The sequence below is a fragment of the Bombina bombina genome, chromosome 2 (assembly GCF_027579735.1).
Source record: "Bombina bombina isolate aBomBom1 chromosome 2, aBomBom1.pri, whole genome shotgun sequence".
Taxonomy (NCBI): Eukaryota; Metazoa; Chordata; class Amphibia; order Anura; family Bombinatoridae; genus Bombina; species Bombina bombina.
This window is the reverse complement of record NC_069500.1, coordinates 277945399-277958391: the sequence shown is the minus strand read 5'-3', so window position 1 is coordinate 277958391 and position 12993 is coordinate 277945399. Positions and strand designations below refer to the sequence as shown.

At 41.6% G+C, this 12993-nt stretch overlaps 1 protein-coding gene across 2 annotated transcripts in view; it reads left to right on the top strand.

Moving 5' to 3' along the window:
• The window catches only part of TRIM36 (tripartite motif containing 36), a 367128-nt gene that overhangs the window by 239584 nt on the left and 114551 nt on the right, over positions 1-12993 (top strand). For both annotated transcript variants that reach the window (XM_053701564.1, XM_053701563.1), the window contains one exon: positions 3606-3752. In XM_053701564.1, coding sequence (XP_053557539.1) covers positions 3606-3752 — 147 coding nt within the window. The remainder of the gene's footprint in view (positions 1-3605; positions 3753-12993) is intronic.

Sequence of the window (12993 nt, the reverse complement as noted above, 5' to 3'; positions counted from 1 at the left end):
TTACACTGGTGCGAATCCAAGGGTTACTCATGGAGTAAGGTTAGGATTCCTAGGATATTGTCCTTTCTACAAGAAGGTTTAGAAAAGGGTTTATCTGCTAGTTCGTTAAAAGGACAGATCTCAGCTCTGTCCATCCTTTTACACAAGCGTCTGTCAGAAGTTCCAGACGTTCAGGCTTTTTGTCAGGCCTTGGCCAGGATTAAGCCTGTGTTTAAATCTGTTGCTCCGCCGTGGAGCTTAAACTTAGTTCTTAACGTTTTACAGGGTGTTCCGTTTGAACCCCTTCACTCCATTGATATCAAGCTGTTATCTTGGAAAGTTCTGTTTTTAATGGCTATTTCCTCGGCTCGTAGAGTCTGAGTTATCGGCTTTACATTGTGATTCTCCTTATCTGATTTTTCATTCAGACAAGGTAGTTCTGCGTACAAAACCTGGGTTTTTACCTAAGGTAGTTTCCAATAAGAATATCAATCAAGAGATTGTTGTTCCATCATTGTGTCCTAACCCTTCTTCAAAGAAGGAACGACTTCTGCACAATCTAGATGTAGTCCGTGCCCTGAAATTTTATTTACAGGCAACTAAAGATTTTCGACAAACTTCTTCCATGTTTGTCGTTTATTCTGGACAGAGGAGAGGTCAAAAAGCATCTGCTACCTCTCTATCCTTTTGGCTTCGTAGCATAATACGTTTAGCCTATGACACTGCTGGACAGCAACCTCCTGAAAGGATTACAGCTCATTCTACTAGAGCTGTGGCTTCCACTTGGGCCTTTAAGAACGAGGCCTCTGTTGAACAGATTTGCAAGGCTGCAACTTGGTCTTCTCTTCATACTTTTTCCAAATTTTCCAAATTTGACACTTTTGCTTCTTCGGAGGCTGTTTTTGGGAGAAAGGTTCTTCAGGCAGTGGTTCCTTCTGTATAGAGATCCTGCCTGTCCCTCCCGTCATCCGTGTACTTAGCTTTGGTATTGGTATCCCATAAGTAATGATAACCCGTGGACTGACTACACTTAACAGGAGAAAACATAATTTATGCTTACCTGATAAATTCCTTTCTCCTGTAGTGTAGTCAGTCCACGGCCCGCCCTGTTTTTTAAGGCAGGTCTAAATTTTTTAATTATACTCCAGTCACCACTGCACCCTATAGTTTCTCCTTTCTCGTTTGGTTCCTGGTCGAATGACTGGGTGTGACGTAGAGGGGAGGAGCTATATAGCAGCTCTGCTTGGGTGATCCTCTTGCACTTCCTGTTGGGGAGGAGTTAATATCCCATAAGTAATGATGACCCGTGGACTGACTACACTACAGGAGAAAGGAATTTATCAGGTAAGCATAAATTATGTTTTTTGTAGAAAAGTTTTTCAGGCAGCTGTTTCAGTTTGATTTCTTTGCTTATGTTTTAAGTTTTTTCTTTTCAATTTTGAGAAAAACTTATTTTTTGGATGTGAATTTAATTTTTTTCAGCGGAAAATGGCTATTTTTATTTTATCCCTCCCTCTCAAGTGACTCTTCTGTGGAGTACCACATCTTGGGTATTAATATCCCATACGTCACTAGCTCATGGACTCTTGCCAATTACATGAAAGAAAACATAATTTATGTAAGAACTTACCTTATAAATTATTTTCTTTTATATTGGCAAGAGTCCATGAGACCCACCCTGTTTATGGTGGTTATGATTTTTTGTATAAAGCACAATTATAGTTCCAGTTCCTTTTTTGGTGCTTTCTACTCCTTTTTCTATCACCCCACTACTTGGCTATTTGTTAAACTGAATTGTGGGTTTGGTGAGGGATTTATTTATAGGTATTTTGAGGTTTGGGAAACTTTGCCCCTCCTGGTAGGATTGTATATCCCATACGTCACTAGCTCATGGACTCTTGCAAATATGAAAGAAATTTATCAGATAAGTTCTTACATAAATTATGTTATTGCATTAATGGCTATAAAAAGGTATGAACATGTTTAGGATCTAAGGCTCTTCAGATTCTTGACCCATATTGGAAATAGTCTTGATTATCAGGGTGGATAAAAATCATTTTTCTTTTTTTTTTTTTAAATAAAATGCTTATTCATGGCTGCAATTTTTTTAATTTTTTGGTAAATGGATTCCATTAATCCATTCACGTCATAATCTCCCAGAGGTTTCTGTAAGATTATTTTTCTATCTAGAAGATTTTATCACATTTGATTGATTTTGCCGCTATCAAAACTATAAACTTGTGCCTGCAGCGATAACAATGGAATAAAATAAACATGCAGAGTTGAGTAAAGTTAAACCTTCACAATTTACATAGAGCATGCAATAAAAAAAAAAACTTTCCAATTCACTTCCATTATCAAAATCTGCACAATCTTTTTATATGCGCATGTTGTGAGACACCAGCTCCTATTGAGTGAGCATGTGCAAGAAGGCGAGGCATACTGTATATATGTAAATTGTGATTGGCTGTTACATGATACAGGGGGAAATGGAATAAACTATGGAATTTGCCAGAAAATATCTACTACTCATTTGAAATTCAAAGTTAGTGATGTCTTTTTGTTATGTTTTTGTCTATTATGCAATTCTACTGTTTTTAATAGTCATTTAAGTGCTAAGTTTCAAGCAGTTTAATCAATAGATGATTTGGAGTGGAACAGATCTGCATAAGGAAATAATTGTGAGAAGGGAGGGGCAAGCAGTAAAAATGTACTTGTAACCTATAATGATATTGTTATTGTATAATGTAATTAAAACTATTTAAATTGTTATGGTAATAATTATTTTTCTCCTTCAAATAAAACACAGCCGAAAAGTTGTCCAAATATTAATGATTAACCTTTAAACTGACAAATTCTCAACTCACAATTATTTAATAATTATCCATCTATTTATTTCTAAAGATATATAACCAAATTTGTCATTTTCTGATATAACTGTAAAACTAATCTAAAAAGTTATTGTAACTATCAAGAATGAGTCTTTATGTAGAAAACCATGCTTTAAATTAAGTCTTACTGATTAAAATCACAATTGAAATGATTAAAGGTATAGTCTAGTCAAAATTAAACTTTCATGATTCAGAGTATGCAATTTTAATCATCGTTAAAATGTTCTCCTATTAATTTTTCACGTTCTCTTGGTATCTAAATGTAGCCACCAATTAGCAAGTGCTACCCAGGTGCAGAACCAAAAATGGCCTGGGCTTCTAAGCTTAAAATAAGCTTACATAATTGCTTTTTCAAATAAAGATAACAAGCGAACAAAGAAAAATTCATAATAGGAGTAAATTAGAGAGTTGCTTAAAATTGCGTGCTCCACCTGAATCCTGGAAGTTTTAATTTTAAATAGACTATCCCTTTAATCATTTTGATTTGAATCAAATCCACGCTGCTTCTTAACCCCACGCTGCTTACAATCATGCAGGGTTCTTCAAGGAGTTAACAAATAAGTGGTCATGTAGCTGTTTCATACTCTTTCTGCCTTTTTTATTAAAGGCTTTTTGCAGCTAATCATTCAAATTCTTTTTTGCTGAAGGGTTTGTTGAATTGCAAATCAAATATATAATTTCAAATCTTTTCTCTTGTTTACGTTTCTTTTGTTTTTGTTTTTTTTTCCTCACTAGGTTCTCATGTGCCCAGAGCATGAAACAGAAAAAGTAAACATGTACTGTGAAATCTGTAGGCGGCCTGTTTGTCACTTGTGCAAACTGGCTGGTGCACATGCAAACCACAGAGTGACCACAATGAGTAATGCATACAAAACACTCAAGGTATGTTTTATTACCTGTTTTGTTTTATTTACTATCATGCACTACCTGTTAGTTTCACTTTAAATTTAAGGTGCTTTTACTGAAGAAAATCTTAACATGTTTTAGCTTTTCATATATGTGATGAGACAAAAATGAGTAATGTCCTTTTCCTTAATATACGGAGAGTCCACGGCTTCATTCCTTACTGTTGGGAAATACTAAACCTGGGCACCAGGAGGAGGCAAAGACACCCCATCCAAAGGCTTAAATACCTCTCCCACTTCCTCTATCCCCCAGTCATTATTTGCCTTTCGTCACAGGAGGATGGCAGAGAAGTGTAAGGAGATTTCGGAGTTGTTCCTCAGGAGGGATATATGCCTTTCAATATGGAACTGGAGTTTTAAGTATTCTTGTCAGCCTCTCAGTGAGAGCATTGCTGAAAGTTAGTCTGGAGATGCAGGGAGAGTCTTTCTGTGAACCCATCCAGACTGCCTGCTAAGAGCTCCTTAAGCAACCAGTGTTGATGAGTTTCATTGTCTGCGTTCTTGACTCAAGTCCATGTCAGGAGCGATGCTACAAGACTGTCACACTTGAGAATCTGTGTTTCTGTTTCACAGCACCGGATTCTGGTAAGATCGTTTCAATTTTTACTTATGTTGAAATTGCTGAAGACAGGGTCACAGTGTGACTCCTTTTATCTTATAGAATCATGGGTTAATATATCCTGACGGGAGGAGCTTGGCCACGAACGCTGATGGCCGCACATTGATAGTGCTCTGATACCCGAATGCTCTCAGCACAAGGCTAAGCACAACCATCAGCACTAAACTCGTAAAAAAATGAGTACATTATAACTGTGGTGAACACACACCTAGGAACAGAAGCTACTTCAAGCTCGGTGGGAGTACCACCGCGAGAACGCACCATGAGGCCTGCAGACAAGACGGGAGACGGCCGCGGCTTGCCGCTTCCCGCGCCTTTCAAGACCTCAGCCTGTTGGCGGAGTACAAATCAAGCGGCAGGAGTGCTGAGCTACAACGCAGCACATAACCATTGCCCCAAAGGAAAGCACTATTCGGAGGTCTGTACTGGAACCTACTCTATACCGGCCGGCGGAACAAAGCGCCATAACAGATCCCGGAGCAGTCTCATCATCCGGTTTGGCACTAACAGGAGAAAATACCGGTGTCAGCAGCTGGACCGCAGCTAGGGAGGCCAGCGGGAAGTGCGGTGAGTTGCGACCCTTATTTTACAATAGTTGGGCCTGAGACCATATTTGCCTTAAGGGTAAAAAGAGAAAGAATTGGGGTTAATTTGATACTGGTGCCCAAAAAGCATTAAGGAAGCCAACGAATAAGGGGCAAAACATATATATAAAGTCCTTCCTTTCTCCAACATAGGTGTGTCCGGTCCACGGCGTCATCCTTACTTGTGGGATATTCTCTTCCCCAACAGGAAATGGCAAAGAGCCCAGCAAAGCTGGTCACATGATCCCTCCTAGGCTCCGCCTTCCCCAGTCATTCTCTTTGCCGTTGTACAGGCAACATCTCCACGGAGATGGCTTAGAGTTTTTTGGTGTTTAACTGTAGTTTTTATTATTCAATCAAGAGTTTGTTATTTTAAAATAGTGCTGGTATGTACTATTTACTCTGAAACAGAAAAGAGATGAAGATTTCTGTTTGTAAGAGGAAAATGATTTTAGCAACCGTTACTAAAATCGATGGCTGTTTCCACACAGGACTGTTGAGAGGAATTAACTTCAGTTGGGGGAAACAGTGAGCAGACTTTTGCTGCTTGAGGTATGACACATTTCTAACAAGACGATGTAATGCTGGAAGCTGTCATTTTCCCTATGGGATCCGGTAAGCCATTTTTATTACATAAAGAAAAAAAGGGCTTCACAAGGGCTTTTAAGACTGTAGACATTTTCTGGGCTAAAACGATTGATATATAAGCATATTTTATACTTCATAGCTTTGAGGAATTATTTTATTCTTGGGAATTATGTAAAATAACCGGCAGGCACTGTATTGGACACCTTATTCTCTAGGGGCTTTCCCTAATCATAGGCAGAGCCTCATTTTCGCGCCTCTATTGCGCACTTGTTTTTGGGAAGCATGACATGCAGATGCATGTGTGAGGAGCTCTGATACATAGAAAAGACTTTCTGAAGGCGTCATTTGGTATCGTATTCCCCTTTGGGCTTGGTTGGGTCTCAGCAAAGCAGATACCAGGGACTGTAAAGGGGTTAAATATAAAAACGGCTCCGGTTCCGTTATTTTAAGGGTTAAAGCTTTCAAATTTGGTGTGCAATACTTTTAAGGCTTTAAGACACTGTGGTGAAATTTTGGTGAATTTTGAACAATTCCTTCATACTTTTTCACATTTGCAGTAATAAAGTGTGTTCAGTTTAAAATTTAAAGTGACAGTAACGGTTTTATTTTAAAACGTTTTTTGTACTTTGTTATCAAGTTTATGCCTGTTTAACATGTCTGAACTACCAGATAGACTGTGTTCTGTATGTGGGGAAGCCAAGGTTCCTTCTCATTTAAATACATGTGATTTATGTGACACAAAATTTAGAGAAAATGATGCCCAAGATGATTCCTCAAGTGAGGGGAGTAAGCATGGTACTGCATCATCCCCTCCTTCGTCTACACCAGTCTTGCCCACACAGGAGGCCCCTAGTACATCTAGTGCGCCAATACTCCTTACTATGCAACAATTAACGGCTGTAATGGATAATTCTATCAAAAACATTTTAGCCAAAATGCCCACTTATCAGCGAAAGCGCGACTGCTCTGTTTTAGAAAATACTGAAGAGCATGAGGACGCTGATGATATTGGTTCTGAAGTGCCCCTACACCAGTCTGAGGGGGCCAGGGAGGTTTTGTCTGAGGGAGAAATTTCAGATTCAGGGAAAATTTCTCAACAAGCTGAACCTGATGTGATTACATTTAAATTTAAATTGGAACATCTCCGCGCCCTGCTTAAGGAGGTGTTATCTACTCTGGATGATTGTGAGAATTTGGTCATTCCAGAGAAATTATGTAAAATGGACAAGTTCCTAGAGGTCCCGGGGCCCCCCAAAGCTTTTCCTATACCCAAGCGGGTGGCGGACATTGTAAATAAAGAATGGGAAAGGCCCGGCATACCTTTCGTCCCTCCCCCTATATTTAAGAAATTGTTTCCTATGGTCGACCCCAGAAAGGACTTATGGCAGACAGTCCCCAAGGTCGAGGGGGCGGTTTCTACTCTAAACAAACGCACAACTATACCCATAGAAGATAGTTGTGCTTTCAAAGATCCTATGGATAAAAAATTAGAGGGTTTGCTTAAAAAGATGTTTGTTCAGCAAGGTTACCTTCTACAACCAATTTCATGCATTGTTCCTGTCACTACAGCAGCGTGTTTCTGGTTCGATGAACTAGAAAAGGCGCTCAATAAAGATTCTTCTTATGAGGAGATTTTGGACAGAATTCATGCTCTCAAATTGGCTAACTCTTTCACCCTAGACGCCACTTTGCAATTGGCTAGATTAGCGGCGAAAAATTCTGGGTTTGCTATTGTGGCGCGCAGAGCGCTTTGGCTAAAATCTTGGTCAGCGGATGCGTCTTCCAAGAACAAATTGCTTAACATTCCTTTCAAGGGGAAAACGCTGTTTGGCCCTGACTTGAAAGATTATTTCTGATATCACTGGGGGCAAGGGCCACGCCCTTCCTCAGGATAGGTCTTTCAAGGCCAAAAATAAACCTAATTTTCGTCCCTTTCGCAGAAACGGACCAGCCCCAAGTGCTACGTCCTCTAAGCAAGAGGGTAATACTTCTCAAGCCAAGCCAGCCTGGAGACCAATGCAAGGCTGGAACAAAGGTAAGCAGGCCAAGAAACCTGCCACTGCTACCAAGACAGCATGAGATGTTGGCCCCCGATCCGGGACCGGATCTGGTGGGGGGCAGACTCTCTCTCTTCGCTCAGGCTTGGGCAAGAGATGTTCTGGATCCTTGGGCGCTAGAAATAGTCTCCCAAGGTTATCTTCTGGAATTCAAGGGGCTTCCCCCAAGGGGGAGGTTCCACAGGTCTCAATTGTCTTCAGACCACATAAAAAAACAGGCATTCTTACATTGTGTAGAAGACCTGTTAAAAATGGGAGTGATTCATCCTGTTCCATTAGGAGAACAAGGGATGGGGTTCTACTCCAATCTGTTCGTAGTTCCCAAAAAAGAGGGAACATTCAGACCAATCTTAGATCTCAAGATCCTAAACAAGTTTCTCAAGGTTCCATCGTTCAAAATGGAAACCATTCGAACAATTCTTCCTTCCATCCAGGAAGGTCAATTCATGACCACGGTGGATTTAAAGGATGCGTATCTACATATTCCTATCCACAAGGAACATCATCGGTTCCTAAGGTTCGCATTTCTGGACAAGCATTACCAGTTTGTGGCACTTCCGTTCGGATTAGCCACTGCTCCAAGAATTTTCACAAAGGTACTAGGGTCCCTTCTAGCGGTGCTAAGACCAAGGGGCATTGCAGTAGTACCTTACTTGGACGACATACTGATTCAAGCGTCGTCCCTTCCACAAGCAAAGGCTCACACGGACATTGTCCTGGCCTTTCTCAGATCTCACGGGTGGAAAGTGAACGTAGAAAAAAGTTCTCTATCTCCGTCAACAAGGGTTCCCTTCTTGGGAACAATAATAGACTCCTTAGAGATGAGGATTTTTCTGACAGAGGCCAGAAAATCAAAACTTCTAAACTCTTGTCAAAGACTTCATTCTGTTCCTCTTCCTTCCATAGCGCAGTGCATGGAAGTAATAGGTTTGATGGTAGCGGCAATGGACATAGTTCCTTTTGCGCGAATTCATCTAAGACCATTACAACTGTGCATGCTCAGTCAGTCATTTCATCCGGGGGAGTGGGAACTCCATCCGGAAATCTTTGCCCAAATTACTCAATTGTGGGGCATTCCAGACATGGATCTGATGGCCTCTCGTCAGAACTTCAAGGTTCCTTGCTACGGGTCCAGATCCAGGGATCCCAAGGCGACTCTAGTAGATGCACTAGTAGCACCTTGGACCTTCAAACTAGCTTATGTATTCCCGCCGTTTCCTCTCATCCCCAGGCTGGTAGCCAGGATCAATCAGGAGAGGGCATCGGTGATCTTGATAGCTCCTGCGTGGCCACGCAGGACTTGGTATGCAGACCTCGTGAATATGTCATCGGCTCCACCATGGAAGCTACCTTTGAGACGAGACCTTCTTGTTCAAGGTCCGTTCGAACATCCGAATCTGGTCTCACTCCAACTGACTGCTTGGAGATTGAACGCTTGATCTTATCAAAGCGAGGGTTCTCAGATTCTGTCATTGATACTCTTGTTCAGGCCAGAAAGCCTGTAACTAGAAAAATCTACCACAAAATATGGAAAAAATATATCTGTTGGTGTGAATCTAAAGGATTCCCTTGGGACAAGATAAAAATTCCTAAGATTCTATCCTTTCTTCAAGAAGGTTTGGAGAAAGGATTATCTGCAAGTTCTTTGAAGGGACAGATTTCTGCCTTGTCTGTGTTACTTCACAAAAAGCTGGCAGCTGTGCCAGATGTTCAAGCCTTTGTTCAGGCTCTGGTTAGAATCAAGCCTGTTTACAAACCTTTGACTCCTCCTTGGAGTCTCAATTTAGTTCTTTCAGTTCTTCAGGGGGTTCTGTTTGAACCCTTACATTCCGTTGATATTAAGTTATTATCTTGGAAAGTTTTGTTTTTGGTTGCAATTTCTTCTGCTAGAAGAGTTTCAGAATTATCTGCTCTGCAGTGTTCTCCTCCTTATCTGGTGTTCCATGCAGATAAGGTGGTTTTGCGTACTAAACCTGGTTTTCTTCCGAAAGTTGTTTCTAACAAAAACATTAACCAGGAGATAGTCGTGCCTTCTTTGTGTCCGAATCCAGTTTCAAAGAAGGAACGTTTGTTGCACAATTTGGATGTAGTTCGTGCTCTAAAATTCTATTTAGATGCTACAAAGGATTTTAGACAAACATCTTCCTTGTTTGTTGTTTATTCTGGTAAAAGGAGAGGTCAAAAAGCAACTTCTACCTCTCTCTCTTTTTGGCTTAAAAGCATCATCAGATTGGCTTACGAGACTGCCGGACGGCAGCCTCCTGAAAGAATCACAGCTCATTCCACTAGGGCTGTGGCTTCCACATGGGCCTTCAAGAACGAGGCTTCTGTTGATCAGATATGTAAGGCAGCGACTTGGTCTTCACTGCACACTTTTACTAAATTTTACAAATTTGATACTTTTGCTTCTTCTGAGGCTATTTTTGGGAGAAAGGTTTTGCAAGCCGTGGTGCCTTCCATCTAGGTGACCTGATTTGCTCCCTCCCTTCATCCGTGTCCTAAAGCTTTGGTATTGGTTCCCACAAGTAAGGATGACGCCGTGGACCGGACACACCTATGTTGGAGAAAACAGAATTTATGTTTACCTGATAAATTACTTTCTCCAACGGTGTGTCCGGTCCACGGCCCGCCCTGGTAATTTTTAATCAGGTCTGATAATTTATTTTCTTTAACTACAGTCACCACGGTATCATATGATTTCTCCTATGCAAATATTCCTCCTTTACGTCGGTCGAATGACTGGGGAAGGCGGAGCCTAGGAGGGATCATGTGACCAGCTTTGCTGGGCTCTTTGCCATTTCCTGTTGGGGAAGAGAATATCCCACAAGTAAGGATGACGCCGTGGACCGGACACACCGTTGGAGAAAGTAATTTATCAGGTAAACATAAATTCTGTTTTTGTGCTGCACTATAACATTGGGCCGATTATAATACCAGCCACGTGGCCTAAAGAGATCAGGAACTGATAGACTGCTGCACTAACAATATAGAATACCTTTGCTACAGGAATAAACCTGAACACAGGGCCTGGCACAAATAAAATTGTTTTACTAGTAACAAGCTGAAAAACACTATAGAAATGTCTACTAGGAGAGGCTCCAAACCTCATAAAAATCTACACTCCTCAAACATGGATAACTATTTGATACCAACTGACTCAGCACAATACTCTCAAAAAGACTCATTGGGCTCTGTAGGGCTACCTGAAGTGGCATCTTCTCACAACATAGAGCACAGACAGACTGTCACAAAAGAAGACATAAGGCACCTATCATCCAAAAATGACATAAAAGATGCCATCATGGAAATGAAAAATATGTTTGGTGAACTTAAAAAAGACATTGCTATTATAGATCAGAGTCACGCTTGTAGAAGAATCACAAGAAGCACTACGCTCTGATTTACAGCATAACTCTAATTGCATCAGATCACAAGACATGACTGTTTTAAACCTAACTGAGAGGATTGAGGATTTAGAGAACAGGAGTCGGCGGAACAACTTGAGGTTAAGAGGTGTTCCTGAAACCGTGGCCCCGACAGAAATAAATCAGTATATTCAGAAACTCTTTAAATTCATCAAAAACAACCCAGAAGCTGAAGACATACATGTTGAGAGGGCTCACAGAGCTCTACGACCCAAACCGCCGGCCAGAGCACCACCCAGAGACATTGTCAAGCTCTTATCATACAGAGATAGGGAAGATGTACTCCGGCATGCCAGAAACAGGCAGCCCCTAACATATGAAGGAGCAGATATACAGATATACACAGACTTGTGCCCCACAACTTTACAAAAAAGAAGGGAGCTGCGCTTCCTCACAGCACCTCTCAAAGACCAAGGAATACCATATAGATGGGGCTTCCCAACTTGTTTAATCGCAACCAAAGACGGAGTTACAGCCACATATCGGACAATATCAGACCTGCCAACCTTCAACCAAGCTTTGGGAACACAGATCAGGCCTCTAGGCCCGGCAGCAGAACCTGCCCGAAGAGGAGATGACCACATGGAAGATGAAAACCCTCATAACAGAAGGGTACTCTAAACCTCCCTTTACTTTTCTGAACAGACACATCATATGTTTGTGGACTGAGACTTGGTGTTTGCTGAGCCCCACATACCACAGACATTACACCTGGGACTGCGGCCCTCATATCTTGCAGCTAAGTATATATTTTATTGTAAATGTACTCTGTGGAAGGCCTCTAAACCTGATGTAACAGGCTAATATATCCTGAGGGAGGTTATTGAACAGTGGGGATTCATCAAATGTGTTACTTTGATTTAATGCTGCTTTATGTGTGAGTTTTATTTTTTGGGCTCATAGACTGTTGTTATGCGGTAACAGAACATACAGGTGTTTACTTTCACTTTGAACGCTGCACAGCTTCTAGCTTGGCACGCTTTTTCTCATAGCAGGGGCAGTTTTGCCTTGCGCACCACGTGACCGTTTCTCTTTTTTCCTGACCGAGATAGCTGTCCGAGGTCACTTCTCTGGTTGCCTGGGTCTAGGAGGTGGTGAGTGCCCCAATCATTGGTGATATAAAGGTGCCGTTTTTGTGAGAAAAAAAGTTAATTTATTTGTATCCTACTGTTAGCGTAAGCTATGGAGGATCCTAATATGCTTGAGGGTACTCCCTTTATTCCTATAGTAATACCTGTCTATATTGTGAGGAGGCCTTGGTGTGCCCTCCATCTCAACTATGCTCCATATGCATCAACAAGGTTATGATGTCTAAGAAGGTTAACTCCTTTAGTACTACTGAGCCATCCACCTCTGAGGACTTGCCGTCCTGTGAAGTGCATACCCATCAGTCATCTCCATTGTCGCATGCAGCTTCCTGTAGTACGCCTGATCCTCTGTTTGGAGGGAGCCTTTTACCATCGGACCTCGCAGTTAAAGACGGCGGTGTCTGAGGCCCTTACTGCTTTACCTTGCCCTGCTAAGTGAAAGGTTAAACATAGCTCTCCGGTCCAGGGGACATCCAGTAATTTACTTGATTTGTCTGCCTTTTCAAGTATTTTAGGATGGGTCACACTCTGAGTCTTCAGAGGGTGACATTTCTGGATCGGACTCTGCTACCTCTAGGCCTCTGGCTGCGGAGGAGCCAGCCTTTAGATTAAAAATTGAACACTTACGTTTTCTTCTAAAGGAGGTTCTGTCGACATTAGAGGTTCCAGAGGCCAAGTTGCCTGATGAACCTTTGATTCCTAAATTAGACAGTGTACGAGGACAGGGTAGCGTCGCTAACTTTTTCTAAATTTTAGAAGTTTGATGTTTTTGCTTCAGCTGAAGCAGTTTTCGGGGGAGAGGTTTTGCAGGCTGTGGTGCCCTCAGATTAGAGTCCGCCTCTATTTTTGTCCCTCCC